General features: G+C 39.8%; 1 protein-coding gene across 1 annotated transcript in view; it reads left to right on the forward strand.

Annotated features, from left to right (window-relative positions):
- Positions 1 to 23,591, forward strand: part of LOC306847469 (uncharacterized protein) — a gene marked incomplete at its 3' end in the record, with an annotated part of 32,341 nt that extends 8,750 nt beyond the window's left edge. Inside the window, exons 8-36 of the mRNA XM_079381414.1 lie at positions 413 to 484; positions 628 to 672; positions 939 to 974; positions 1,155 to 1,178; positions 1,288 to 1,341; positions 1,733 to 1,795; positions 2,717 to 2,758; positions 3,931 to 3,987; positions 4,282 to 4,335; positions 4,452 to 4,505; positions 4,705 to 4,758; positions 5,023 to 5,076; positions 5,297 to 5,350; positions 5,493 to 5,546; positions 6,024 to 6,077; positions 6,294 to 6,347; positions 6,545 to 6,589; positions 6,684 to 6,737; positions 6,821 to 6,874; positions 7,055 to 7,108; positions 8,357 to 8,428; positions 8,518 to 8,553; positions 17,091 to 17,135; positions 17,234 to 17,266; positions 19,932 to 20,078; positions 20,169 to 20,223; positions 20,327 to 20,521; positions 23,222 to 23,299; positions 23,392 to 23,591. Coding sequence (XP_079237540.1) covers positions 413 to 484; positions 628 to 672; positions 939 to 974; positions 1,155 to 1,178; positions 1,288 to 1,341; positions 1,733 to 1,795; positions 2,717 to 2,758; positions 3,931 to 3,987; positions 4,282 to 4,335; positions 4,452 to 4,505; positions 4,705 to 4,758; positions 5,023 to 5,076; positions 5,297 to 5,350; positions 5,493 to 5,546; positions 6,024 to 6,077; positions 6,294 to 6,347; positions 6,545 to 6,589; positions 6,684 to 6,737; positions 6,821 to 6,874; positions 7,055 to 7,108; positions 8,357 to 8,428; positions 8,518 to 8,553; positions 17,091 to 17,135; positions 17,234 to 17,266; positions 19,932 to 20,078; positions 20,169 to 20,223; positions 20,327 to 20,521; positions 23,222 to 23,299; positions 23,392 to 23,591 — 1,893 coding nt within the window. The remainder of the gene's footprint in view (positions 1 to 412; positions 485 to 627; positions 673 to 938; positions 975 to 1,154; positions 1,179 to 1,287; positions 1,342 to 1,732; positions 1,796 to 2,716; positions 2,759 to 3,930; positions 3,988 to 4,281; positions 4,336 to 4,451; positions 4,506 to 4,704; positions 4,759 to 5,022; positions 5,077 to 5,296; positions 5,351 to 5,492; positions 5,547 to 6,023; positions 6,078 to 6,293; positions 6,348 to 6,544; positions 6,590 to 6,683; positions 6,738 to 6,820; positions 6,875 to 7,054; positions 7,109 to 8,356; positions 8,429 to 8,517; positions 8,554 to 17,090; positions 17,136 to 17,233; positions 17,267 to 19,931; positions 20,079 to 20,168; positions 20,224 to 20,326; positions 20,522 to 23,221; positions 23,300 to 23,391) is intronic.
- Positions 23,592 to 26,953: the final 3,362 nt, after the last annotated feature.

The raw sequence follows: 26,953 nt of genomic DNA on the forward strand, positions 1-26,953 counted from the left end.
ATATTTAAAAATAAAATTTTATTAAAATAAATTAATTGTAAGCTAAAAAAAAAAGATTATGAAGCTGATATAGATTGCATTAGTTTATTCAATAAGACTGAATATTGCCTTTATTGAACTTGAATGTTGTTCCCAATAAAACAATTTTGTATTATAATTTCTAATCAGAAAATGCATTTACAGGTTGTCAGATCTGAAACCCACCCAATCAATCCAGTGTGGTTGAATTGCACCATCATCTGATGTGCCATAAATAGGTCAAACGCTGCTCAGATCTGACTCTGGTCCTATCAGATGAGGACAGATGCACTGAGGAGTCCAGCATGGCTAATTATGTTAGCATAGACCCGCTGTATCTTAGCAACGGCTGCAGTCGATGCTGAATGATGATAAAGCTGTTTGTGTGTTGTAGGGCAGTAAAGGAGATCGAGGAGAGATTGGATTGCCAGGACAGAGGGGACTGCAGGGGACCCCAGGACTAATGGTCAGTACTGAGACACATGACCTTTACCATTTAATAACACAACCTAAACCAACAATACAATCAATATTTTGCAGATTTACACATCGGTTTCACACAAACTGTAGTATTTCACTGTGCTAAATGAATCACTGTGGAATCTTTAGGGACCGATGGGCCCCATGGGACCGCGAGGACCGGTGGGAGAAAGAGTAAGAGATCTTAATAGACAATAATTCTGCAATAATGTGTAACAATGTAACGTCAATAAAAGTGTTTTTGGTGATTCTGCATAATTTGCAGCTAAATAATCAGTAGGTTTATTAATGGAGTATCTTTAGATCAAATAGATACAGCCTTGATTAGCATAAGCAACTTCCTTAAAAAACATTAAAAACCTTGCTGATCCCAAACAAAATCGTTGCAAAAATGACAATCCAAGTAGGACTGCTGACATTTGTTTTCTTTGGGTTTGTAGGGTCTCCCTGGTTTCCCTGGACCTGCTGGACCCCCTGTGAGTATTTATTTATTGTATTTCCATTTAGGAAAACAATCAAATCATTCAATGCTAAATGTGTTTGTGTTGTTTTCTTGTCTTTAATTGAATTGTATTTACTTGCAAAGTAAATAATGTTTTTTTTTTAAGACAAATTATTCATTCTGAAGATTTGACTTATGTATTTTCTTTTTCTAGGGACCAGAGACTGTTGGGCCTCCAGTATGTGAAAAAAAAACAGTTTTTTTTATTTGTGAAAAACCTGGTTTGTCTCGCTCTCAGCTTTTAAATTTACATTTTCACCTTTTAACACTGTTTTCCACTCATGCAGGGACCCCCAGGGAAGCCTGGTATTCCAGGAGATGAGGGAAACATTGGACCAGAGGTCAGAATTCATTTCAAAGTAGTACAAAATACATTAAGACACATATAAAGGCATCTTTATACACCTATGCACGGAGCTTTAAGGCTGCTCTGTGCCTACTAAGAAAACATAATGCTAATAAAAGCCATAGATAAATTATGCCTGCTTTGACCCACTTCAGCCTCTAGTATCAAAGTATATAGTTATCATTGCTGTGTAAATGTATTCATGCCACCTCTGAGCTGCATGTCTGTGTAAAAACACCTAAATGCCACTTCAGAAGTGCTTCTTTGCCACCTTTGCAGTGTGAATTTGGCATTGGATATACGTCTTCATACTTAATCTTGTTATTGTAGCTTGATTGTTTCTGGTACCTAAATTAAAGTGTTCTTTATGGTATTGAATTTTCCAGGGTCCTCCTGGACCAAGAGGAGGACTTGGGCTCCCAGGACCACCAGGCCCACCAGGACCTCCAGTAAGACCGGCTTCTGCCATTGACATTTTTAGCATTTTACATATTTCAAATGCTTTCTTACTAACTTACAACTGTACACAACTGTAATGAGTTTAATTCAGTTTAGTCTAAATATATACATATTTAGCTTTCATTTATGTATATGCATAGTATATGTATACATAAATGGGTATATATACATGGGGGTGTGATTTGTTTAAAAAGGGGGGTTGAATGAGAATATCACATTCCAGTGTAGGCATTTAGACAAATCTAGATATATTTGATCTAAAATAAACAGTAACATAGGTTTTACTGAACTAAATAATTTTTTAACATGAACAATGGCTATAGAATGATTTTTTACAGTTATTTGATTTTTACATTTACCTCGTGAGTTATTAAGATAAGTTGTAACACTGAACACATTTCAGCATCTATATTGACAAATTTGTATCATTTTCATTCCATCTTATTCCAGGATAAGTCATTTTACTAGTCTGCTTTCAACACTGAAAATAAAATCTGTAACACAAGATAAAAATAAGATATTTTTGAAATTGATAATGAAATTGATATAGTACTTTAGTACAAAATTGTATTAGATCAACTAAATTTTGTCAGCCTTTTGTTAGTACAATAACATACAAGTTACTAAGCATACAGTCCAAGATACAGACACAAATTTAGCCTTGAAGGGAATTTTGGCTGAAGGTTTGCTATTGACTTTCAAGTTCACGTTTTGTTTTAGATATTCTAAGATGTTTTGAGTCTTTTTGTCCCTTCTGTTGACCCTTACTTAACTGGATCAGGTGACTTCTGTTGGCTTTTAGAGGGTTTAAAACTAATGCAGAGATGTTCTGACCACTGTAACATTTGAGGTTTTGCTTGAGCGTGTGTCTCTGAATCTAAACTACGCTGCTGTCATTCTGCTGTCCGTAGGGACCACAAGGTGCTGGGAACCCTGAGGGAAGTGGGGAGACTGTGAGTGCGTGTTACACTTCAATAATATCAGACCTAGATCTTAAAACACAGAAAGATTGAGTATGTGACATGTGGAACTTGGAAAATGTCAACGTGCTCTATAATTTGTAGGGCTGGGCTGAAAATATTGAATTCTTGATTTTAATCAATTCTCATTTTAATGAACGAATAGATCTATACTGCTTTCGTTTAATTCGAGAACAAAACTTAATAAAACATTATTTGTAGCGCACCTCCCATCCAATAAATATTTGTCAGTTTTGATATGAAACAAAGTCAATTGTATTACAAAAGTCAAACAATAAATAATGTTTTGGCACACTTTAATGTGGCGTGGCAGATCACTGTAGCATGAACAGATCATCTCTTCCTCTTTACTGCTACTTATAGCACCAAAAGAACATGAATAAAAAGAAAATAATGAAACAATATAACTACCAAAATGTATAATGTCTCATATAACCGCCCAATCAGAGTTTCAACTGCAGAAAGACATCAGTGAAACAGCTCGTAAACAATATCACATGATACATTTACCTCAGAAAAACCATTCAGTGAACATAAACTTGATAGCATTTTGCTAAATTTGTATACTATATTACATATATTTTTACTTAACCTGTCTATATTTAATGTTTAAATAGATCCATAATGAAAACAAGTTATGACATCCACTATTTAAATGTTTATATTTCAAAAACAAACTGGAGTGGAAACATAATAATCATTTTAAAAATTCGAATAAATATGTTTTATAAAAAAAAAAAAAAAACTTTCTAGTACAATTTAAATGTTTGTTTACAAATAACTTAAATATAGTAGTGTGGTAAAATAGCATTAGTTCAGTTTTTTTCCCCATGAAAAACAAAATTGATATGTACTGTACCTGATTGCTAATATCTAAATGAACCGATGTTGAATTAAATTGATCGAAATTGAATTGAATGATGAAATATCAAAACCCAGCCCTAATAATTTGTCATTGGCTCGTGAAAAAAGCTGACAGTCAGTTGCAGTGTCTGTTGTGCTCCCTCATCTTAAATCGTCAGTGCTTGGTTTACATGTCTCTGGTGAGCTTAATGCTGGTTGTGGGTTATTGTTCACTTCCTGTCTGATCCTGCAGTTGATGATGAATAGACCTGATGCATTTGTGTGTCTCATTTTGTTAGCAGTACCAGACAACATGTCCAGCTGGACCGCAGGGTCTGCCTGGTCTGCCGGGGATGAAGGTGAGGCGCCAGCCCTAAGGATTAAACTTTGACTCAGAAAACAAACGTAAAATATAATTATAAAAATATAAAATTGTAAGAAATTGAAATATTACTTTAAAATAAAAATAAATTATTGAAGACAAACTTTAACATCTCTTAAAAGGTTCCATTTACTTCTCTCTGCAGAAAGACTAAATGTGCTTTCTGGAGCAGCTATACATCATTTTGTTCACTGAAGAATGTTTCATTGGCCAAACACCAGCTACTTTTGTAACGAAATGAGTGTATTATTAAATTGAATCTCTCTTCCAGGGACATCGAGGTCTTCCTGGTGTGGACGGTGTGCCAGGTACCCAAGGTGAAAAGGTAAGATTGCTTTTAAAGCCTTCTTAAGAATGATACAAATCAAGAAACCGTAATAAACAAGCTCTCCTGAACTTTAAATCAATAAACACCTTAAGCATTTTCTTCTTTATTAACAGGGAGAGCGAGGGGCCGCCGGGGAGCAAGGTCCTCCTGGACGTCCAGGAGATGATGTATGAAAACTTGTTTATTTGTTTATGCATTACGGAGTATGGTGTGTTTTCAATATTGTCTGTGACCAAGAATATCAGTGTCACTTTAAAGTATTATATTGGCATGATTGTGTTTACATATAATACTGGCAAAGCACTATACACAAAACAAGTTTTGAAGAAAAAAAAAAGAAATATAAAATAGCAAATTTCCATGCAGGGTCAGCGGGGGCCAATCGGATTCCTTGGACCTCATGGTGATAAAGGAGATCGGGTAAGACTTACAACACCTTCATCTGAAACAGACCGAGAGAAGAGCGAGAAACCAGAGGAATGCTTACAGAGCAATGTCCTTGAGTCTGATCAATGCGTGAAATAATATTTACATTTGTTAAAAACTCAATACAGCCAATCGAATAACGTCTGCAGCGATTGTAAAACTGCTCTGTGTGCAGATATACAGATATCTCTTGTATGCAGAACAAAAAGCAGATGTGGGTATATTATCAGAGCTAGCCTGTGTGTTATATGTCTGCAGGGTCCTCCCGGATTCAACGGGATCCCAGGACCTACCGGACCACCAGGATCACCAGTACGTGAGCTGTAGTTCATAGATTTGTTTTTTCTTTTAAATCAAATATGTGATCAAAATGTTAAAGGCTGATATCAAAATACAGAGGTTTTAAGTCTTATATTTATGAGTTAGAAAACATGATTTCAGAGCTAGCCTGTGTGTTATACTCTATTCTCAGATTTGTGATTTATACAGTTCAATGTAATATTTAATAATATTAATATTTGTGTCTTAACAGGGTGTTGAAGGCATCAGAGGGCGACAGGGACACCCTGGGCCTAAAGGAGACGATGTGAGTTATTGCTGTCCAGATGATCTACCCTAATCTAAAACACTGTGAAATAAATATAAAAATCATTTTAAGATTAAAAATCACATTAAAATCATTTTAAGTACCTTGTTTCTGTCTGAAGAATTCTAATATGTTGTTTTAGGGTGCGATTGGAGCACCGGGAGAGAAAGGAGCTTCTGGAGCCAAGGGTGACACTGTGAGTGACCGATTCATCAGATTTATTCTCATAAGTGAAGTGAAGTGATATACTGCCAAGTATGGTGACCCATACTCGGAATTCGTGCTCTGCATTTAACCCATCCAACGTGCACACACACAGCAGTGAACACACACACACACACACCGTGAACACACACCCGGAGCAGTGGGCAGCCATTTATGCTGCGGCGCCCGGGGAGCAGTTGGGGGTTCGATGCCTTGCTCAAGGGCACCTCAGTCGTGGTATTGAGGGTGGAGAGAGCGCTGGACATTCACTCCCCCCACCTACAATTCCTGCCGGCCCGAGACTCGAACCCGCAACCTTTGGATTACGAGTCAGACTCTCTAACCATTAGGCCACGACTTCCCAAATAATGACCTTTATATGCGCCATCACTGGAATAAATATGAAACTGTGCTGGAAGAGTTATCTGAAATGTCAACTTTAAAGATGATGAAGATTGTTTATTTGTAGGGTGAGCCAGGAAAGCATGGATCAGATGGAGCACCAGGAGCTCCAGGAGAGAAGGTGAGTCATGATGATCATTTTCTTGATAATGCATAGAATTCAGAATGTATAGTTGTACATGGTGCACTGCAATGTATATTTATTTTTTATTATACTGAATTTTACATATTTGATTATTAAAATGCATATTGTTATGTGACAAAATTATTCCCAAGTCTGGTTTGTTCAATGATAAAAACCGAAGAAGAATTTGAGAATTTGCTGTCTGCTTGACAGGGAGATCCAGGTCTGCCCGGAGCCATTGGTGTCAGAGGAATTGTGGGAATTCCAGTGAGTTAATCAGCATGTGCATATGTTATTCTGCTGTGCTTTTCCTGAAATGATTCTCAAAGCTGCTGCGATGAGTTTGCCTGCTATACAGTAAACACTGCATTTACCTGAGTATGTGTGTATACTGACACCAACAAACTTTAAATGAGGAAATCTGCAACTCACCTTGGCTAAACAATGCTGCATCTCAAATTTAGGGTTTACCAGGAAAACAGGGACTCGTGGGGCCTGCAGGCCAGAAGGTAAAACTTAATTTACATGAAAATTAAATATGCTGAATCTCATTTAAATTTGAAAACAGTGATGCACGACAAGCAATCGCTATCTCTTTTGCAGGGTGAAACTGGCGCTGTAGGACCGACTGGTCCAGTTGGGCTTCCTGGTAAAAATGTAAGTATTATTATAGTAGCTTTTTGTTTGTGCATACATGTAAGACATTGTTATATTTTGTTAAATGTTAATTTTATATTTAGGGAGCACTTGGACCACCAGGAGAAGATGGAACTCCAGGAACCAAAGGAGCCACTGTAATAAAGCATAATTTGAACATATACATAAATATTTGTGTTTTCTTTTAAAAGTTTTGAACATTAAGAGCTTTTTTTTTTTTTTTTTTTTTTTTTTGCATTGGTTACAATTGGTTAGATTGCAATTCATGGTACTTTCTTAAAAATGGATTCAATTAAACAACAAACTTCTTTTCTCAGGGTGAACCAGGAAAACAGGGTCCAGTTGGCCCAATGGGCCCGCAAGGAATCCAGGTGGGTTGGACTGTTGGTCTGATTATGGCTCTTTACATGGTTGCGTCCCAATTTGCATGCATACAGTATACTATGCACCAAACACAGACATTGCTGGAGATGGAAAAGACAGTACATGTAAGCAAATAGTAAGTGTGCAAGTAAAAACAAACTAAATTGTGTATTAATAGCACCTTTTGTTAAGTTCTAGCATTTATTTTAGCATAAATAATAAATTTAGTATCAATACACAATTAATTAATTATTTTATTCTTTTATTTATTTATGTTTACATTTAAATTCAATATTGCTGTTTTTAGGCTAAAAACAAAAATTCTAAAACTGGCAACTTATGGTTTCTGCAGGTCTTAAAAAGGTTTTAATAAGTCTTAATTTCCCTTCCACAAACAAAGGGCTGAAAAGGTCTTAAATTGGACCAGAATGGCTTAAATTCAAATATTGCATGCACTGCAAAAAATGAATACAGTAATTTTGTTCTTTTTACTAGTACCAATATCTAAACATCCTTAAGTAAATATATATTTACTTAATATGCAAACACAATATATGAAGTCTTTTTTTCTGAGAAATTATACAGCATAAAGTGAGTTGATGCATGCTTACAAAATGTGGATAGGGGAATAAAAACTTGTTCTCCCTTTCAAAAATGAGTTTTTAGTTATTTGTTCTTGTTTTAATCATGAACTTTTCATTTTGATCAATTTCTCAGAAAACAACACTTTATTTTACAGTTAAGATGAGGAAATATGGAGGAAGAACATGACTTTTGTGCAGTGTGTCTAGATTTTCTTTTATAATAAATTAAAAATAATAGAGATCTATTGGAAATTGATAAAAAAAAATTAAAGCATCACTAATACAATTATTCCTTTTATTTTTTTTCTTTGGTCTTAAAAAGTATTTTTCTTTCATAAAACCTGCAAGACTCTGTTATATACTGTAGTCTCTGTTGGACAATATTAGCTTAAAAGCATGCAGTCATGCACCCTTTGCATGCTATTTTCAGAATCAAATGATCGGTGATGCACTAATACAAACTGTGCATAATAATTATACAAAACATGTTTATGTAATATTATATCTAACTCATTTAATGAATTCAGAAATAAAGGGTGGCTATTCACACCATTTTCTCTATTTATCATAATTACAGTACATGAATGAGTACTGTTAAAAGGCAATTATTTGATGAAGTGCTGTACAATTGTACATTGTTATTGTAATTCTTTATCTTGACTACTTCCGCAGGGAGATAAAGGTGACCAAGGACTCATGGGCCCTCGTGGAATCAAGGGTCACACGGGTCATAAAGGAGACCAGGTGTGCTCATTGTTCATTGTGATAAACATAACACAGAAGCGTATTATTGCCCGTTCTGTGTGTATGATCATGTATTTTTCTTATTTTAGGGTCCGATGGGTCCCGTTGGTCCCAAAGGAAGTGAGGTAAATTAGAAAGTACTCAGTGACCGTTTAGATTCAATTCAATTCAAGTTTATTTGTATAGCGCTTTTTACGATACAAATCGTTGCAAAGCAGCTCTACAGGAATTTAAGTTTCCACAATATATTTATATATTGTGGAACCTTAATATGTTTGAGTTATGGCTAAATTTGGTAACTCTGTATGTTGTCTGAGCATTGGCATCCTCCGAAGTCCTCTGAGGGGTTGGCATCATCTTTTCTCAGGTGTTCGGTCATCTCAGATCATTTAAGGGTTGGATCCAGACTGAAGCTTCTGTAATTCCTAGTTACCACGGGATGTTAATCAACAGAGAAACAAATAGAGACATAATTAGCGTACCTGCTGTTCCATCTAAGCAAAAATGATTTGTTCAACCCAAGCTAAAGAATAATAATAAATGTACATTTGATCAGATATAACTTCAGTACAAGATTATACGATGCATTATGTGAATGCTTGGCTAAAGAGATGTGTCTTTAATCTAGATTTAATCAGAAGGCTATTCCAGAGTTTGGGAGCCAAATGTGAAAAAGCTCTACCTCCTTTAGTGGACTTTGCTATCCTAGGTACTACCAAAAGTCCAGAGTTTTGCGACCTTAGGGAGCGGGTTGGAGCTAAACCATTTAGGGCCTTATAGGCAAGTAATAATATTTTGTAAATGATACGGAACTGAATAGGTAGCCAGTGCAGAGACTGTAAAATTGGGGTAATATGATCATATTTTCTTGACCTGGTAAGAACTCTAGCCGCTGCATTTTGGACTATCTGTAGCTTGTTTATTGAAGATGCAGGACAACCACCTAGCAGTGCATTACAATAGTCCAGTCTAGAGGTCATGAAAGCATGAACTAGCTTTTCTGCATCAGAAACAGGTAGCTTGTTTCGAAGCTTGGCAATGTTTCTAAGATGGAAGAATGCTGTTTTTGTAACATGGGAAATATGATTTTCAAAGGACAAGTTGCTGTCTAATATAACACCCAGATTTTTGACTTTAGAGGACGTGACAGTGCATCCGTCTAGTTGCAAATTGTAATCCAAGAGATTCTGTGTACTGTTTTTTGGTCCAATAAGTAATATCTCTGTCTTATCTGAATTTAATAGGAGGAAATTATTGATCATCCAATATTTAACTTTTTTTACACAATCTATTAGTTTAGATAGATTAGAAGTTCCATCTGGTCTTGTTGAGATATATAGCTGAGTATCATCAGCATAACAATGAAAACTAATCCCGTATTTTCTAATAATATTACCAAGAGGCAACATGTATATTGAAAATAGCAGAGGACCTAGGACAGATCCTTGTGGTACTCCATACTTTACTGGTGATAATTATGATGACTCTCCTTTTAAATTAACAAAGTGGTAGAGATCGGACAGGTAGGATCTAAACCATCTTAAAGCCTGCCCTTGAATACCAGTATAGTTTTGTAATCGATCTATGAGTATATCATGGTCTATAGTGTCGAACGCAGCACTACGATCCAGTAATACTAGCAATGAGATGCAGCCTTTGTCTGACGCAAGAAGCAAGTCATTTGTAATTTTAACAAGTGCAGTTTCTGTGCTATGGTGAGGCCTGAAACCTGACTGAAATTCTTCATAGAGATCATTTTTTTGCAAGAAGGAGCACAATTGAGCAGACACAACATTTTCTAAAATTTTAGACATAAACGGAAGATTTGAAATGGGTCTGTAATTTGCCAGTTCATTAGAATCTAGTTGTGGTTTCTTAATAAGAGGCTTAATAACCGCCAGCTTGAATGGTTTTGGGACGTGACCTAAAGATAACCATGAGTTCCCTTCCAGGAACGTCGAGCTGCGTCGGAAGACGCTAGGGGAACGCCATCAGCGTAACCGACGCTCTGAATATCGTCTACACCTAGTCCGATAGAAGGGCGAGGCGTCACGGGCGGAGTGACGTCACGACCAGGAAGTATATAAGCACGTGAGGCAGAGCCCGCGTCAGCTTTTTGTCATTCAGCAAGCGCTCTGTGTGTTGTCAGTCCATATCTGTTTGTGAGTCTTATTTAGTGTTGTATGTCCTGAAAAGAAATTAGACATCCCTAAAGCCAAGACCAAAACAGGGGGCGATCCTAGATCGCGTTTCAGATTGTGTGCTAGTCCACTGCCTGCGTTATGAAAAAAAAAAGCATTATGAGCGGGGACACACATGATCTGTGCGTGGTCTACCTGAGTGCGGAGCGCGAGGCAGCGGCTCTCGAGGGAGCTGACTGCCCGCATTGTGAGCGGCTCTCGCTGCGCACACTCCGCACTCGGAGGGCTCTCTTCGAGAAGAGAGTCTTTGTGAGCTCCCCGCGTGGTGCTGGCCCCGCTTTTGCCTAGGCAGAGCGGCGGCTGCGCTCGTGGGACTCACAGGCTGATTTGGCGAACGAGAGTGAGACGGGAATGTCCCTATCTCCTCCCGTATCCGTCAGATCTGGCGCCCCGTCTCGCGATTCGGAAGCGGTCTCTTCCCCCCGAGACGAGGGCTCAACGCTTCGTCTGTCTTCCTCCGAGGAGGTTGACGTGACGAGCGTTGATGAGGTTTCGCCGCCTCTGTCGCCCCAATTTATATAGAAGGAAAGCGAGCTCTCCACGCGCTGTCGGCCCCGCTTTTGTGCAAAAGAAAGATAGAGCGGTGGCTGCGCTCGCGCGGCTCGCAAATGGATCAAAACAAATCCAGCGCCCGCTCTCTGTGCTCGGAAGCGGTTCTCTTCCCCCAGAGAGAGGGCTCGTCGCCCCGCTTGTCTTCCTACCGAGGAGGTGGATGAGAAATGATGAGCGTTGTAAACTCTAGTGTTGCACAAGCACAAATAAAGCCAGCCCCACTCTGTCGAGGCAGAGCGGTGGCTGCGCTCGTTGGGCTCGTAGAGAAAAAAGGCTGATCTGGCTGGCGGGCATATAGAAGAGAAGAGAAAAGAAACTATCTTCTCCCGTATCCACCAGATCTGGCGCCCCGTCTCGTGGTTCGGAAGCGGTACTCTTCCCCCCGAGACGAGGGCTTGACGCTGCGTCCTCCGAGGAAAAGGGATGTGACGAGCGTTGACGAGGTTTCGCCGCCTCTCTCGCCCCAGTGTGAGGAGCCACAAGAGCCTTCAGTTTCCCCCGATCTCCACCGAGGTGTTGAGATCGCGGGTGGAATCTTTGAGGGCAGATGGTATGCGCGCTCTCGAAATTCAGGCGGCTGCTGAGCGGGCGCAGCCTCCTCCGCATACCAGCTCCTCGCGCAGCAGGTCCTGACGGGCGAGCCCCAGGACCGCGGAGAGCGACCCCTACTGGGGTGGAGCGGCTTGCACCGCGGTACACGGTGACCGTCTCCCCTCGGTGCTCTCCGGGGATTTGTCTGTCAACCCTGCAGTTCCAGGGCACAGCAGGTCCCAGCGAGTGTTTTTCTCAGAATTCCCCGCCGGTAGTGACTGCGGGCCTGAGAAACTCGCCTCAGTTGCCAGAGACCGCGTCTCCCTCCGAAGCTCCGCAGCGAGACAGCGGTCTGGCCATTTCTCGGACACCAGAGGTCAGTTTCGAGAGCCTGATTCCCTTAGTAGACCATTGGGCAGTGAGCTGCCGAATGCGTCTCTTTGGGCCCTGCCTGGCAGGGTCTGGTTCGTTCAGAGGTCCTGACGGGCGAGCCCCAGGACTGCGGAGGACGACCCCTACTGGGGTGGAGCGGCTTGCACCGCGGCACACGGTGACCGTCTCCCCTCGGTGTCCTCCGGGGATCTGTCTGTCAACCCTGCAGGTCCAGGGCACAGCAGGTCCCAGCGAGTGCTTTCTCAGAATTCCCCGCCGGTAGTGACTGCGGGCCTGAGAACCTCGCCTCAAGCGCCAGAGACCGCGTCTTCCTCCGGACTTCCGCAGCAAGACAGTGGTCTGGCCATATCTCTAACACCAGAGGTCAGTCTCGAGAGACTGATTCCCTTAGTAGATCATCTAGCGGCCAGGCAGCGGCTACCAGATGTGTCTCTTTAGGTCCTGCAGACGGTAGAGCATGGTTATTCCATCCAGTTCGATGGGCCACCTCCGCCGTTCAACGGGGTTTGCGTGACTCCGTTCCCCCCGAGCAGGCTCTGGTTCTGGGACAAGAAGTCGAGAATTTAGTAAGGAAGGAAGCCATCGAGTGGTTCCTCCTCACGGAGTTCACGCCGGCGGCTCAGCCGGCACTTCATTGTTCCAGAGAAGGATGAGGGGCTGAGGCCCATACTGGATTTGGGGTTCTGAACCACTCAGCCAGAAAGCTGAAGTTCAAGATACTCACTGGCAGGCAGATCGTGTCTCAAATCAGGTCCGAGGACTGATTTGTCACGACAGACCTCTCCAGTTACCCATCCTTCCCTTTCACAGGGAGTTCCTGAGGTTCGCTTTTGGGGGCAAAGCGTATCGGGTTCCTCCTCTCGGCCTTACACTCTCACCCCGCACTTTCACTAAGTGTGTGGATGCGGCACTAGTCCCGTTGCGACTGCAGAGCATCTGCATACTCAATTGCATCGACGATTGGTCGATCCTCGCTCAATCAGAGCGGGTGGCGATTCGGCATCGAGGTGTCGTTTTCGCCCACGTGAAAGATTTGGGGGTTAAGACTAAACGCCGAGGAAAGTGTGCTTTCTCCAGCTAGAGAACCACTTACCCAGGCGTAGTGAGGGATTCGACCACGATGCAGGCTCGTTTGACCCCTGCTCGGATCGAGTCGATCCTCACGGCAGTCAAGAGAGTGCGAGAAGGCCAGCCATTCACTGTCAAGCAGTTTCAGAGACTGCTTGGGCTCATGGCAGCTGCGTCCAGCGTGACTACTTCTGGCCTGCTGTACATGACGCCCCTACAGTGGTGGCTCAAGACCAAGGGGTCTCCCCGAGGGGAGACTTGCTCCGCGCTGTCTAAGTGTCACGCCGCTGTCCGTGCCTTAGACATGTGGAGGAATCCTTGAGTCTTGTCTCAGGGCCCGGTGATGGGAGCTCCTTGTTGCCGCGTTTCGCTAGCGACGGACGCTTCCCTCACCGGCTGGGGTGCGGTCATGAGTGGCCACCCTGCCCGCGGTCTGTGGAGTGGTCGCCACCTACGTGGCATATCAACCAGCTAGAGATCCTAGCCGTGTTCTGTGTGCGCAGGCACTTCCTCCCAGACCCAAGAGATCACCACGTGCTGGTGCGAATATGGGAGCAGACGTCCTGTCGAGACAGGGGCTGAGGCCCGGGGAATGGATGCTTCACCCCGAGGGGTGAAGCAGATTTGGAAGGCTGTGGCCAGGCACAGGTGGACCTCTTCGCCGCTTGAGAGTTAGCGCAATGTCCCCTCTGGTTCTCTCTAGCCCCTCCAGCTCCTCCGGGACTGGACGCTATGGTACAGACGTGGAGACCGAGGCTCCGTCCGTACGCCTTCCCCCCCGATCGCTCTGCTCCCGGGAGTTCTGGAGAGAGTGCGCCGGGACGAGGTCAGTCTACTGCTGGTAGCACCGTTCTGGCCGGGCCGAGTATGGTTCTCGGACCTGATTTCTCTTCTCGACGGCACCCCGTGGCCGGTGCCGATCAGGAGAGATCTCCTCTCACAGGCCGGGGGCACCATGGTGCACCCCCGCCTGGAGCTATGGAAGCTGTGGGTATGGCCTCTGAGGGGGCACAACTCATAGTTTCCGGTCTGTCAACCGAGGTTGTCGAGACCCTCCTCCAATCCAGAGCTCCCTCCACGAGGAAACTGTACGCCTGGAAGTGGAAGCTTTCACTTCTTGGTGCGGAGACCACCAGCTCGACCCAGTCAACTGCCCGATTCGCGCAGTTCTGGAGTTCCTGCAGGCCCGCTTCTCCGCAGGGTTAACCCACTCCACTGTTAAGGTCTACGTGGCAGTTATCTCTTTGTACCACGCCCTTAGCGGTGGCCAGTCAGTGGGCAGACACCCCCTAGCTACACGTTTCCTCCGGTGCGCTGAGGCTGAGGCCTCCGGTACGATCATGCGTCCCGACTCGGGACCTGGCTGTGGTTCTGAGGTTCGGTGCGAGCACCTTGAGCCTATCGAGGAGATAACAGATGGACTCCTCACCATCAAGATCGTCTTCTTGCTGGCCATCACTTCTCTGAGGAGGGTGTGTGGCCTTCAGGCCCTGTCTGCGGCCCCTTCGATGTTGACTGTGCGCCCGGTTTGGCGAAAGTCTTTCTCTACCCCTGTGCGGGGTACGTTCCGAAGGTTCCAACGGTCATACCACAGCCGGTCGTACTCCAGGCCTCTGTCCTCCTCCCTTCGGGGAGCCCGGCCAGGAGAGGCACAACTATATGTGTCCAGTGTGAGCACTGGGCACGTACATCCACAGAGCTGCCCTGTGGAGGAAGTCGGACCAACTGCTCGAGGGCCTTGGTCCGCCTAAGAGGGTAGGGCTTGGTAGCCCACTCTTAGTAAGTGATGTTGGATGCTGTCAATTTTGCTTACGAGGCCTCTGGGCTTGCCCATCCGTGGGAGTCAGAGTGCACTCAACCAGAGGTATGGCGGCCTTCAAGGCCTTTTTGGACAGATGTACCGATCAGGGCATCTACGACGCTGCTGGGTAGTCCACGCCCCTGACTTCGCCAGGTTACGACCTCGACATCCGAGCCACTACAGGCTCTTCTGTCCTCTTGGCCTGACATCAGGCAGGGACTTGTCAGTCTGGCGGCGTTGGTATAGCGTTCCCCTAGCGTCTTCCGACGCAGCTCGACGTTCCTGGAAGGGAACGAACCAGGTTACGTATGTAACCCAGGTTCCCTGAAGGGAACGAGAGCTGCGTCTCGCAGCCATACTTCCGGCATCCCTGCCAGCGCTTGCTTCATGACATGAAGCTGACGCGGGCTCTGCCTCACGTGCTTATATACTTCCTGGTCGTGACGTCACTCCGCCCGTGACGCCTCGCCCTTCTATCGGACTAGGTGTAGACGATATTCAGAGCGTCGGTTACGCTGATGGCGTTCCCCTAGCGTCTTCCGACGCAGCTCTCGTTCCCTTCAGGGAACCTGGGTTACATACGTAACCTGGTTCGTTAATAATGTTGAGAAGCGGTTTTTCTGCTACAGGTAACAACTCTTTCAGTAGTTTAGTGGGCACATATCTAATAAACACGTTGTTGGTTTAGATGCACAGATAAGTTTATTTGGCTCTTCCTGTCCTATAGTTGTAAAGCACTGCAGTTTTTCTTTTGGGTGCGATGAATGAAGCTGAAATACTAGATGCAGTAGAATCTACATTTGATATTGTATTTCTGATGTTATCTATTTTATCAGTAAAGAAATTCATAAAGTCATTACTATTTAACTGTGAGGGAATATTTAGATCGGGCGGTGTCTGTTTATTAGTTAATATAGCCACTGTGCTAAATAAGAACCTTGGATTGTTTTGGTTATCATCTATGAGTTTGCGGATATGCTCTGCCCTGGCAGCTTTTAGAGCCTGTCTATAGCTGGACATACTGTTTTTCCACGCAATTCTAAAAACTTCCAAGTTAGTTTTTCTCCATTTGTGCTCGAGATTGCGAGTTTCTTTCTTGAGAGAATGGGTATAACTGTTGTACCATGGCGCAGTACGTTTTTCTCTGACCTTTTTCAATTTGAGGAGGGCAACAGCTTCTAATGTATTAGAGAAGATAGTGCCCATGTTGCTAGTCATTTCGTCTAGTTCATGTGTATTTATGGGTACACGGAGCAGTTGAGATAAATCAGGCAGGTCATTTGTGAATCTGTCTTTGGTGGCTGGAACAATAGTTCTGCCCAGACGATAACGCGGAGCCATATAACTAATATCAGTAATACGCAGCATGCACGATACAAGGAAATGATCGGTAACATCATCACTTTGAGGTACGATATCTATATCGGTAAGATCAATTCCATGCGATATAATTAAATCTAGCGTATGATTAAAACGATGAGTGGGCCCGGTGATGTTTTGCTTGACTCCAAAAGAGTTTATTAGGTCAGTAAACGCAAGTCCTAACGCATCATTTGTATTATCAACGTGAATGTTAAAATCTCCGACAATTAGCACTTTATCAACATTAACCAATAGATCTGAGAGGAAATCTGCAAATTATTTTAGGAAATCTGTATATGGCCCTGGTGGTCTATACACAGTAGCCAGAGCAAGAGATAGGAGAGATTTCTTTTGCATATCTAACAGTGTAGCATTAAGCAGAAGTATTGCTAATGAGTTAAACCTCCTGTATCCTGTTTTCTGAGTAACATTGAGAATATCACTATATATTGTTGCCACACCGCCGCCACGACCAGTCTGACGGGGCTCATGTTTATAACAGCAGCTCGGTGGAGTAGACTCATTTAGACCAAAATATTAATTTGGTTTAAGCCAGGTTTCAGTCAGGCAGAGTACATCAAAATTATTATCTGTGATCATTTCATTTACAATAACTGCTTTGGGTGCGAGTGATCTAATATTTAGGAGCCCAAGCTTTAAAAATAGATTTTGTTAATTTATTTTGCGTAGATTCCTGCTGCTTCCTGCACTTGTATGAGTGCTGTGTCAATTTTTTTCTCTCATCGTTCTACAGGGAGATCCAGGTGTTGCAGGAGAACCAGGCATAAAGGGTGATGAGGTTCGCAATATTTATAGCAGCATACTTGTCACAACCTCTAATTATGAAATTTCAGTATGTGTACAGTAGTGTGATGGTTTTTGATTAATGGTTTACAGGGGCCTCCGGGTATTACTGGCATCAAGGGTGAGGTAAGTGTGCTATCATTCATAAACACTAAATAAAAAATAAAAATAATAAACTAAAAAATCTAATGCATTTATAACCAAGTACAAAAAAAATACATTAAAATAAAATGTTAATATATAAATAAATACATTAAAAATTTTTATAAATTTCTTTCATAAATTATTTTTTCCAATATTTTTCCATATATGCTGCGACGTCCCGAACTAAATGAAATGATTCGCGATACGTGCTTTTAAGTCCCAATCTGAATCAAATGATTCGCGATGCACGATCCGATTGGAGCGGATCATTTTGCGATGCAATGGTTTAACTGATTTGGAGTTTCAAAAAGCTCCGTTTATACTGTGTTCTTTGCTCGCTTTCTCTATATAATTTATTAGTTGTTTGAATAACCGTGGAAATAACGTACAATGTTTTTTATTAAACTGTAATCACATTAAAACAGTTTCTGTCATAATAAAAACAGTGTAGTTGGGTCAGCCTGTGCCAATAGAGTTTTATAGCCTATGCCTATAAAAAGTTTTCAAAAGCACCCCCCCCCCCCTGTTTTTTTGTAACAAATTGCACCATATATATATATATATATATATATATATATATATATATATATATATATATATATATATATATATATATATATATATATATATATATATATATATATATATATATATATATATTAAACTATTATTATTTTTATTTACTTATTTAATTAATAATTAATTAATAATTCGATTTGTTGATCAATCTAACCATTGTTTTTACAGTTAATCTATCAATTATTATTTAATTAGTGAACCATTAAATAAATAAATAAATAATAATGGCATTTTCTGCTATTAATTTTTATTTTTTTTATTTATTCCAACATTTTCTCATAAAATACATACTTTACAAATGAAGTCCCCCCCAACCACAAAATGACTTCATATAGGTACAATAAATGCAATAAATCAGTAATAGGTTTAAAAAATTAATTTAACTTTTCATATATACAGTGCCCTCCATAAGTATTGGAACAGTAAAGATAAAATTGCTCTGTTGGCTGTGGAGTCAAGACATTTGCAAATATGATTAAAAGATGAATATGAGACAAAACTACAGTATGTCACATTTTATTATTAGCCGTTTCAACACATACATGTTTTACCAAATAAAAAGAACAGCACTTTTAGAGTTCATCCCACTCATTGATGTGAGCAGAAGTATTGGGACAGTTGAACATAAGGCAGATATAAAAGATTAAAAGCTATTATTTAGTTGCAGATCCCTTGCGCACAATCACAGCAGTGAGTCTGTGACCCATAGACATTACCAGACTCTTGGTCTCATCCTTTGAAATACTTTTCCCAGCCTTTAATGCAGCCAATTCCAATTGTTGCTTGTTTTGGGGAGTTTCTGCCTTTACTCTCCTCTCCAGCTGGTGAAATTCATGTTCAATTGGATTTAAATCTGGAGATTGACTTGGGCAATCCAAGACTTTCCATTTCTTTGCCCTTATAAATTCCTTGACTGAATTGGCAGGGTGTTTTGGGTCATTGTCCTGATGTAATATGAAGCACTTCCCAATGAATCTGGTAGCATTTTCTTAAATATTGGTAGGCAAGATGGTTTTGTACCCTTCCAAATTCATTCTGCTATTGTCATCATACATTAAGTCATCAGTAAAGTTGAGAGGGCCTGTTCCAGAGGCAGCCATGCATGCCCATGCCATGACACCACCTCCACCATGCTTTACAGATGAGGCTGTATGCTTGGGATCATTGCAGTTCCCTTTTTTTCTCCACATTTTTGCTTTCCCATCACTTAGATAAAGGTTCATCTTTGTCTCATCGGTCCATAAACACAGTTCCAAAACTCTTCTGACTCACCTTTGTGCTTTTCTGCAAACTCTAATCTTGCCTTTCTATTTTTGGTGCTGGTCAGAGGTCTGCATCTTGCTGTGTAGCATCTGTAATTCTGTGTCAAAGTCTCCTGAGGACAGTAAATTGTCAGAGCATCACCCCAGATTTCTGGAAGTTGTTGGTGATTTTACAGACACGTCTTTTAGGATTCATTTTCACAGCTTTTATGATTTGTCTGTCATTAACTACTGTTGTTTTCTCAGCCGATCAGGTCGTTGTTGGTTGCTGGTGTCGCTGGTGGTTTCCAAACTCTTGATTTCTCCATGCCCTTTGTTTTTGCTAGAGCTCTAACTGACTTCCTCTTTTCTTTTAACATCCAAATTGCTTGCGTTTCTCTCAAAGTCAGCTCCCTCTTCTTCATCCTGGTTTGTGTGTGTCATCATCGAATGCAAGATTCAGAATGCAGAAGTAATGGATATAACTGATACGACACATTCCCTGCTTTTAATATCTGAAGAATTAATGCTACAGGACACAGCTGATCACTTAGAAAGACCTGTGAGACAACTGTTCCAATACTTATGCTCACATCAGATAGAGGGATGAAACTCTAAAAGTGCTGAACTTCTTAGCTGGTAAAACATCTATTTGTTGAATCGCCCAATAATAAAATGTGACATTGTGTAGTTTTGTTTCATATTCATCTTTTAATCATATTTATAAATGTCTTGACTCCACAGCCAACAGAGCAATTGTGTCTTTACTGTTCCAATACTTTTGGAGGGCACTGCATATCTATATATATATTCTTGTTTGATCTAAGCATGGAGAGAAAGGTCAGAGAGGAGCTACAGGAGCTGATGGTCGTCCAGGACAGCCGGGTCATGAGGGTCTGACCGGACCACAGGGAGCCAGAGGTCTGGAGGGGGAACAAGGACAACCAGGACCCGCTGGTCCCAGAGGACTACCTGTGAGTGCGTCGCTTTGACATTGTTCATATTTGAATGGAAATGTTTGCTCTGCAATTGTTGCTGATGTTTTTCTCAATTTACTTTAATAGGGGCCCAAGATGAGTGACGAGAAGATCCGTGAAATTTGCTCTGCTATTGTTGAAGGCATGACATTTCATTAGTTAATAATCACTTTAAATCACCAACATCAACTTTATTTTGCTTTATAAATGGCCACTACAGTATAACATTGTATTGTATCAAACAGAACATTTAGATGCCTACAAGAAGGAAGTAGCCAAGAAGCCTCTTCCCATTGGAGCCCCTGGAACTCCAGGACCCATAGGACCACCTGGACCACCGGGAGCAGCAGGTCCTGCTGGAGAAGCCGGACCCAGAGGAATCATGGGCCCCAAGGGGCCTCAAGGATACTACGGTCTTCCTGGAAAACCAGGAGTCAAAGGTACCATTAGTTTGAATCTCACTTCCTCTGATATCTCTGAACCATATATTACTGTCCCAATTAGTGCTCTGCTGTCAGCTCAATTACTGCTGAGCTCTCGAGGATGCATTTAACGCCGAGTCTTTGATTGCTAACTTTTTTTTAGTTTTTTTTTATTGCGTATGAATTCTCAATATTAAACACTCATAACTATGAAATATTGAGTTAAGCTTCAGCTGCATCATGCTAATAGTTTAGATTGTCTGATTATAGTCGACTAGTAGTCCACACTGAAGTTGAGTTTTAGATTTTTATGCTTTAAATATGTTTTTGTTTCCATGTTTTTGAATGTCTTGCGCCATTCATATTGCATTTTTAAGATACTGTGATATATATTTTTTTATTTCTGTTACCATGGATAATTGTGATAATTACCATGATTTTGTGAGGACTATGGTAATTTTGTGCAAATTTTATTTAGCCTATTTTTTACTAGTTTAGAATGTGTTTAATATATATTAGAAGAAAAATAGTTAAATTTATTGTTCATTTTCTTTTCAGTTTATCATTGAGATAACTTACCATTTAATAAAAATGGTAAATTCTGTTATTAATCTTTCAACTACAACAACAACAAAAACAACTTAAATTACAACATAAAAATTGAAATACAAAATTTAAATCAAAAAGTGTGTGTGTGTGTCAGGGTTATTATTATATATACTTGGAATAAAATAAACTTTAACTGAAAGAAATTAAAATATAAAACACTAAAACTTATTTTAATTCAACTAGTTGTCAAAGTAGCATTTCTCGTTTTCATGTAGATAAATCTGATGTACTAAAACAGCTAAAATTAAAACTAACATAAAGATGAATAAAAACGATAAACAATTTTACCAAAAATTGAAAACAGAAAAAATAAAAAGTAACCCAATGATACTAATGATTATGATATTTAAGTATAATTATACAGTGCTTCCTTAACACTTACCAAAAAAAAAAAAAAGATGGGTAGTTTAAGAAGTTGAACGCATTTGTTAATATCCTCTTTGGCAATCCACATCGTGCTGATGGTGTATGCTATACTTCCTTAATATCATATAATGTGCACAACTGAATACCCCTGCATGAATCAGCCGTTTTTATAATATTTCATGAGTGGATTTTGCCTCAGGCAGAATTTACAGGCTAAAACTGCGAGCACATGTTGATTTCCATCAGTCGCTGGTCACTGAAGGGTAGCAGCCTCCAGAATGTTTAGCACTGCAGTTCTTTTGTCCTCACAAGCGCAGGCTGTTGTACAGTGAGTGCAGTCGGCGCTAATTGCCAGCGAGCCGAGGAGGAATGCTACGCTTGCTAATGAGACAGAGATTGAGAAGCAATAACAGTAATGATTAGAAAATAATTAGACAGCATCTCAATCTACCTCAGCTATTTCTGCAGAACCTCTGAGGATGAGAGCACGTTTACTGATGTTTATAAATGCAGAACACATTCTAGTATTCAACACTCGTGCCTAGCAGGGTTTTTGAGTTTATAAATGTCAGCAGTCTCACAGAGGTTTCCCGGGTCCCTTACAAGAGCTTTATATATAAGTATTTTACCATTAATTCAGGCCAGAGACTGAGGTGTGATTGCAGCACTTTTGTGTTCAGTACTACAGTGTGTATTTGTGCTAGCATTGCACAATTAAACCATTGCCAAGTTTTTATGGCCCAACAAACACCTCTTTTCTAACCAAATATTAAAATGCTCCAGATTCATATGTCAGAGCGAGTAAAATTACACTATTACCAGAAAGAAAAGCAAAAGAATGTTGGCCTAGTAAACCTATGTAGAAGAGATGTTTGTCTATGTTCTACTGATAGAAAATCATTGGTTTAAATTATTCCTCTTTTAATTCAGCAAGGATGCATTAAAAATGAAAGTAAAGATGTTTACAAAAGATCTCTATTACAAATAATGCTGTTCTTTTGAACAAAAAAATTATCAAAATATCAACATTAAGCATCAGAAAAATTTTACACATTGATAATGTTAATAATAATAATGTTTTTGAGCAGCAAATCAGCATATTAAAATGATTTCTGAAGGACTGAAAATGGAGTAATGATGCTGAAAATTCAGCTTTGCATCACAAGAATAAATTACATTTGAAAATGTATACGCATTGAAAACAGGTCTTTATTTTTTTTAAATAAAATATTTTTTAATATTTCACAATATTACTGTATAAATGCAGCCTTGAATATATACTGTATATATATATATATATATATATATATATATATATATATATATATATATATATATATATATATATAAACTTCTTTCAAATACATCTTTCTGACCCTAAAAATTTGAATGTTAATGTACCTTAAATTCTAAATAAATAATAATAAATATTTAAATCAATTATATATATACCCCCCATATATGTAAACATAAAAGTGCCATAATATTATCTGATGCTGATTATGATTATCTGACTAAGGCCTGAGCCATTGCTTTTTGTTTTTAATGTATTATGCATCTTTTTAAGTGTCTATTTTATTTTAATTGTTTTATTGGTAAAACACTTTGAATTACTGTTGTTTATGATATGTGCTACATAAATAAATTTGCTGTGCCATCCTGCTAGATTGTGTTTTGCCTATGGAGAGTCACAATGTGATTGACTTCTTTGTCTAAAATGTTTCCGTTTCTGTATTTCTGTAGGTGATGCTGGACTAAAAGGTAATAAGGGCGATAACGGAATTGGAATTCCAGGAATTCCAGGAGAACCCGGACCTCAAGGTACGAAATGCTAAACCTTGTGAAGATCCAATAAAAAAATGGTACTATGTTACTGTCGACTTCTTACATCAACATTTTCAAAACCCTACCAGGAGCAACTGGCAAGCCTGGCATCGGTAAGGACGGTCAGGACGGGGCCAGAGGAGACGCCGGTGTGCCAGGAACCCCAGGAAACCCTGGAGTCAGAGGACCTCCGGGCGCCCCTGGTCTTTGTGATCCTTCAAACTGCTTTAGGCCTCAACCTCTTTACCTGGTTGGCGGGAAGAAGTCCATCAACATCAAGGGTCCATGAACAGAAACCTAGAAACCTTCATCACAGTCATCATCAGGTGGTCCATCTCAGACAAACTTGAAGAGACTTCAGATGGCGAGCAGACGGTGAGAGAAACAAACGTGACAGATGTATAGAGACATACAGAAGCAGCTCCTGATGGTGGATCCAGTTCACATGGTTTATTGTCGTACCTTGTACATAAACTAGAAGAAAATGTGTTTGTTCTTTCAGATGGTTTACAGTAAATCGCAGATAAATAAATTAATTGGAAATTGTCGTTTCATCTCTTTGCCTCAAACTGGTTACACAAACCACTACATGCCATAGAATTGCAATTCTGCATGTGATTTTATATATTTTTTTCATGAAATGTGATTGTAAAGACCGATTTTTAGACATGGTGCCAGACGTTAAGCTACGCCAACACAACGACAGTGTGATCCAACAACAGCTTTAAATAAAAGCTTTTCACCACCAGTGTGCAACGGTTTATTTATCATGATAAGCTTTAATGAGAGGTTTCTGTCAGCATACCTGCAGATGCGATCCCCATATTATTATACAATTAGTCACAGGAAATGTGTTTCTCATACAAGAACTGTTCTTTGTTGATGTTTTTTAGGAGGCCGGATTATGTTACATTCTGGATTACATAATCAGATTCCAAAAATAAAGTACTTGTAATTAGATTACATTTTAAGAATCACATAATCAGATTACGTTACTTTTTTATAGATTACATAAAACATTATTCATTCAATGACCGTAAATTTATTCATTCACTCTACTTCAATTCCCTTAAATTTTCTTTTGGAAAACAAATCTTCATTTAAGCATGTATTATATGTCTTTGGAAGCCTTATATGTTCAGTTATGTCAGTTAATAATCACATTTACATGCAGGAAAACAAAGTAATTCCATTTTTACTATTCAAGTGTTAATTGTTTTGTAACTAGTTGCTTGTCAACTACATATTTTAAGTTTTTAAATTGGCCGAGAGAGCTCAACGCGCTGCAACTTCAGAAAACACATGCAAATAGACAAAACACCAGCAAATCAAGAAAACATCTTCATCATTTTGACAACACATGCGCTGCAAATGCTCACAACACATGCAAATTGAGAAACGCTGCAAATCCTCACAACACATGCAAATTGAGAAACGCTGCAAATCCTCACAACACATGCAAATTAAGAAATGCTGCAAATCCTCACAAAAACGCGCTGCATGGACCACAATGGAAATGTTTCAAGGGGACCCAAAAAAAGTGACGGACCAGCTGGGATTTGCTTATTGTGCAGTGGCTATTGGTTGAGTTGTTGGTGAACTGAAAGGTGAGTGTTTTTTTGTTGTTGTTGTTTATTTTAACACCCTGATTGCATGATTTCTGTCTTTTGGATATTATTTGATTAATAATGACAAATTAGACGATTAACGTTATTATGTAAGATGGCTAACTTATCCTGAACTAAATATCATTTCAAGGTTAATGAAAATAAATTCGCAATGCTTCATTAATTGTTAAAACCAGGTCAAAATAAAAATGTCAGTAAGAATAATATTGTGAGGATTTGCAGCATTTCTTAATTTGCATGTGTTGTGAGGATTTGCAGCGTTTCTGAATTTGCATGTGTTGTGAGGATTTGCAGCGTTTCTGAATTTGCATGTGTTGTGAGGATTTGCAGCGTTTCTGAATTTGCATGTGTTGTGAGGATTTGCAGCGTTTCTCAATTTGCATGTGTTGTGAGCATTTGCAGCGTTTCTCAATTTGCATGTGTTGTGAGCATTTGCAGCGTTTCTCAATTTGCATGTGTTGTGAGGATTTGCAGCGTTTCTGAATTTGCATGTGTTGTGAGGATTTGCAGCGTTTCTCAATTTTCATGTGTTGTGAGCATTTGCAGCGTTTCTCAATTTGCATGTGTTGTGAGGATTTGCAGCGCATGTGTTGTCAAAATGATGAAGATGTTTTCTTGATTTGCTGGTGTTTTGTCTATTTGCATGTGTTTTCTGAAGTTGCAGCGCGTTGAGCTCTCTCGGCCACCGTAAGATACAGATTGCCAGAACTATTCCAGAATGACGCTTTTATTGGCACATAATCATTTAAGGTTCAATACACCTTAGGTTATGTGTACAGCATCTCTGACATATTGTAAAATACAACAGAAAATGTAATTTCCACTCACATAGGGTTTAAAATCATTTGACTGCATTGTCATTAAAGTACCTAGGTTTCCATAGAATTTGTCAATGGACAAATAAGGGCTTTGCTCAAATAATGGTAAGCGATTTTAGCAATCTTATTGTAAGTGTATTACTGTGATAATTATGTATAAAGAAAAGACATAATTCAGAATTTTGAAGCGTTTAAGAAAAAGAAACTCACAGAACATTAAGGTCTTAAAAATCTTAGCCATATAGGATTAGACCAAGACAACAGATATGAAAATTGCATGCATTTTTTTTTTCCAATGAAACATTTTCAAAACTCAAAATCAACATGGACTAACTTAAAGTCATTTTATATTAGTTAATACATTTCATTATTCATGTTTTGTTCATTTAGACTGTTTTGCAGGAATAAAACATGCAAATTGTAAATTCATTACTGAAGAGCACAGTATATGGTATAAACTTCGATTTTTTTTTCTCTCACAATAAGAACCCAATTGTTGTAAATGGACCTGATCCAGTCTTTATTAACACACGTGCGCTCTCCCCACACATACACATACATTAACCTAATTAAGAATAACTGTAGCACCAGAGAATCAGTATAAACAAGTGGATTATACCATGCATAAATTATACTATTTTACATCACCTGCACCTGTACTTCATTAGAATAATTTAATGCAAATTGATATGGAAAAAAAAATACAGTCATTATCGGCTTGAAGAAGCCAAACTAACAGGAGTAAACAAAGTAAAAAAAACAACTATATTTGAATAAAGTGGAGGAGAACATGATAGCAATGCTGATAGCGAATATTTCTTTGGCTAAAGCAACATTAATTTACATACATTTGCATCAATAATAAGCTCAGCTTTTCAAAATACATCACCAAAACATCATCTCTTGAGTGTGATTCTTGAAGGCAGGGCAAAGGTGGGCAAAAAAAATGATAAAGTGTGTATATTACACTCATTACTAAGCTTTATCATGGACATTGAATTAGAAAGTAAACAACAAGTCTATATAGTGTCACATCTGGTTTTGCATTCAAATATAATTAATCAACATATTCAAATGATTCTTATCCACTAATGATGCTGCACGTTATTTCAGCCATTTAACTAAAGTCAACACATGTTCTGTCTTTGCAGGGCGAGGTTTTTAAAGAAAGATCATGCAAAATAATGGGAAAAGTGACTTTCTGA

Source organism: Barbus barbus (assembly GCF_936440315.1).
Source record: "Barbus barbus genome assembly, chromosome: 27".
Classification (NCBI taxonomy): domain Eukaryota; kingdom Metazoa; phylum Chordata; class Actinopteri; order Cypriniformes; family Cyprinidae; genus Barbus; species Barbus barbus.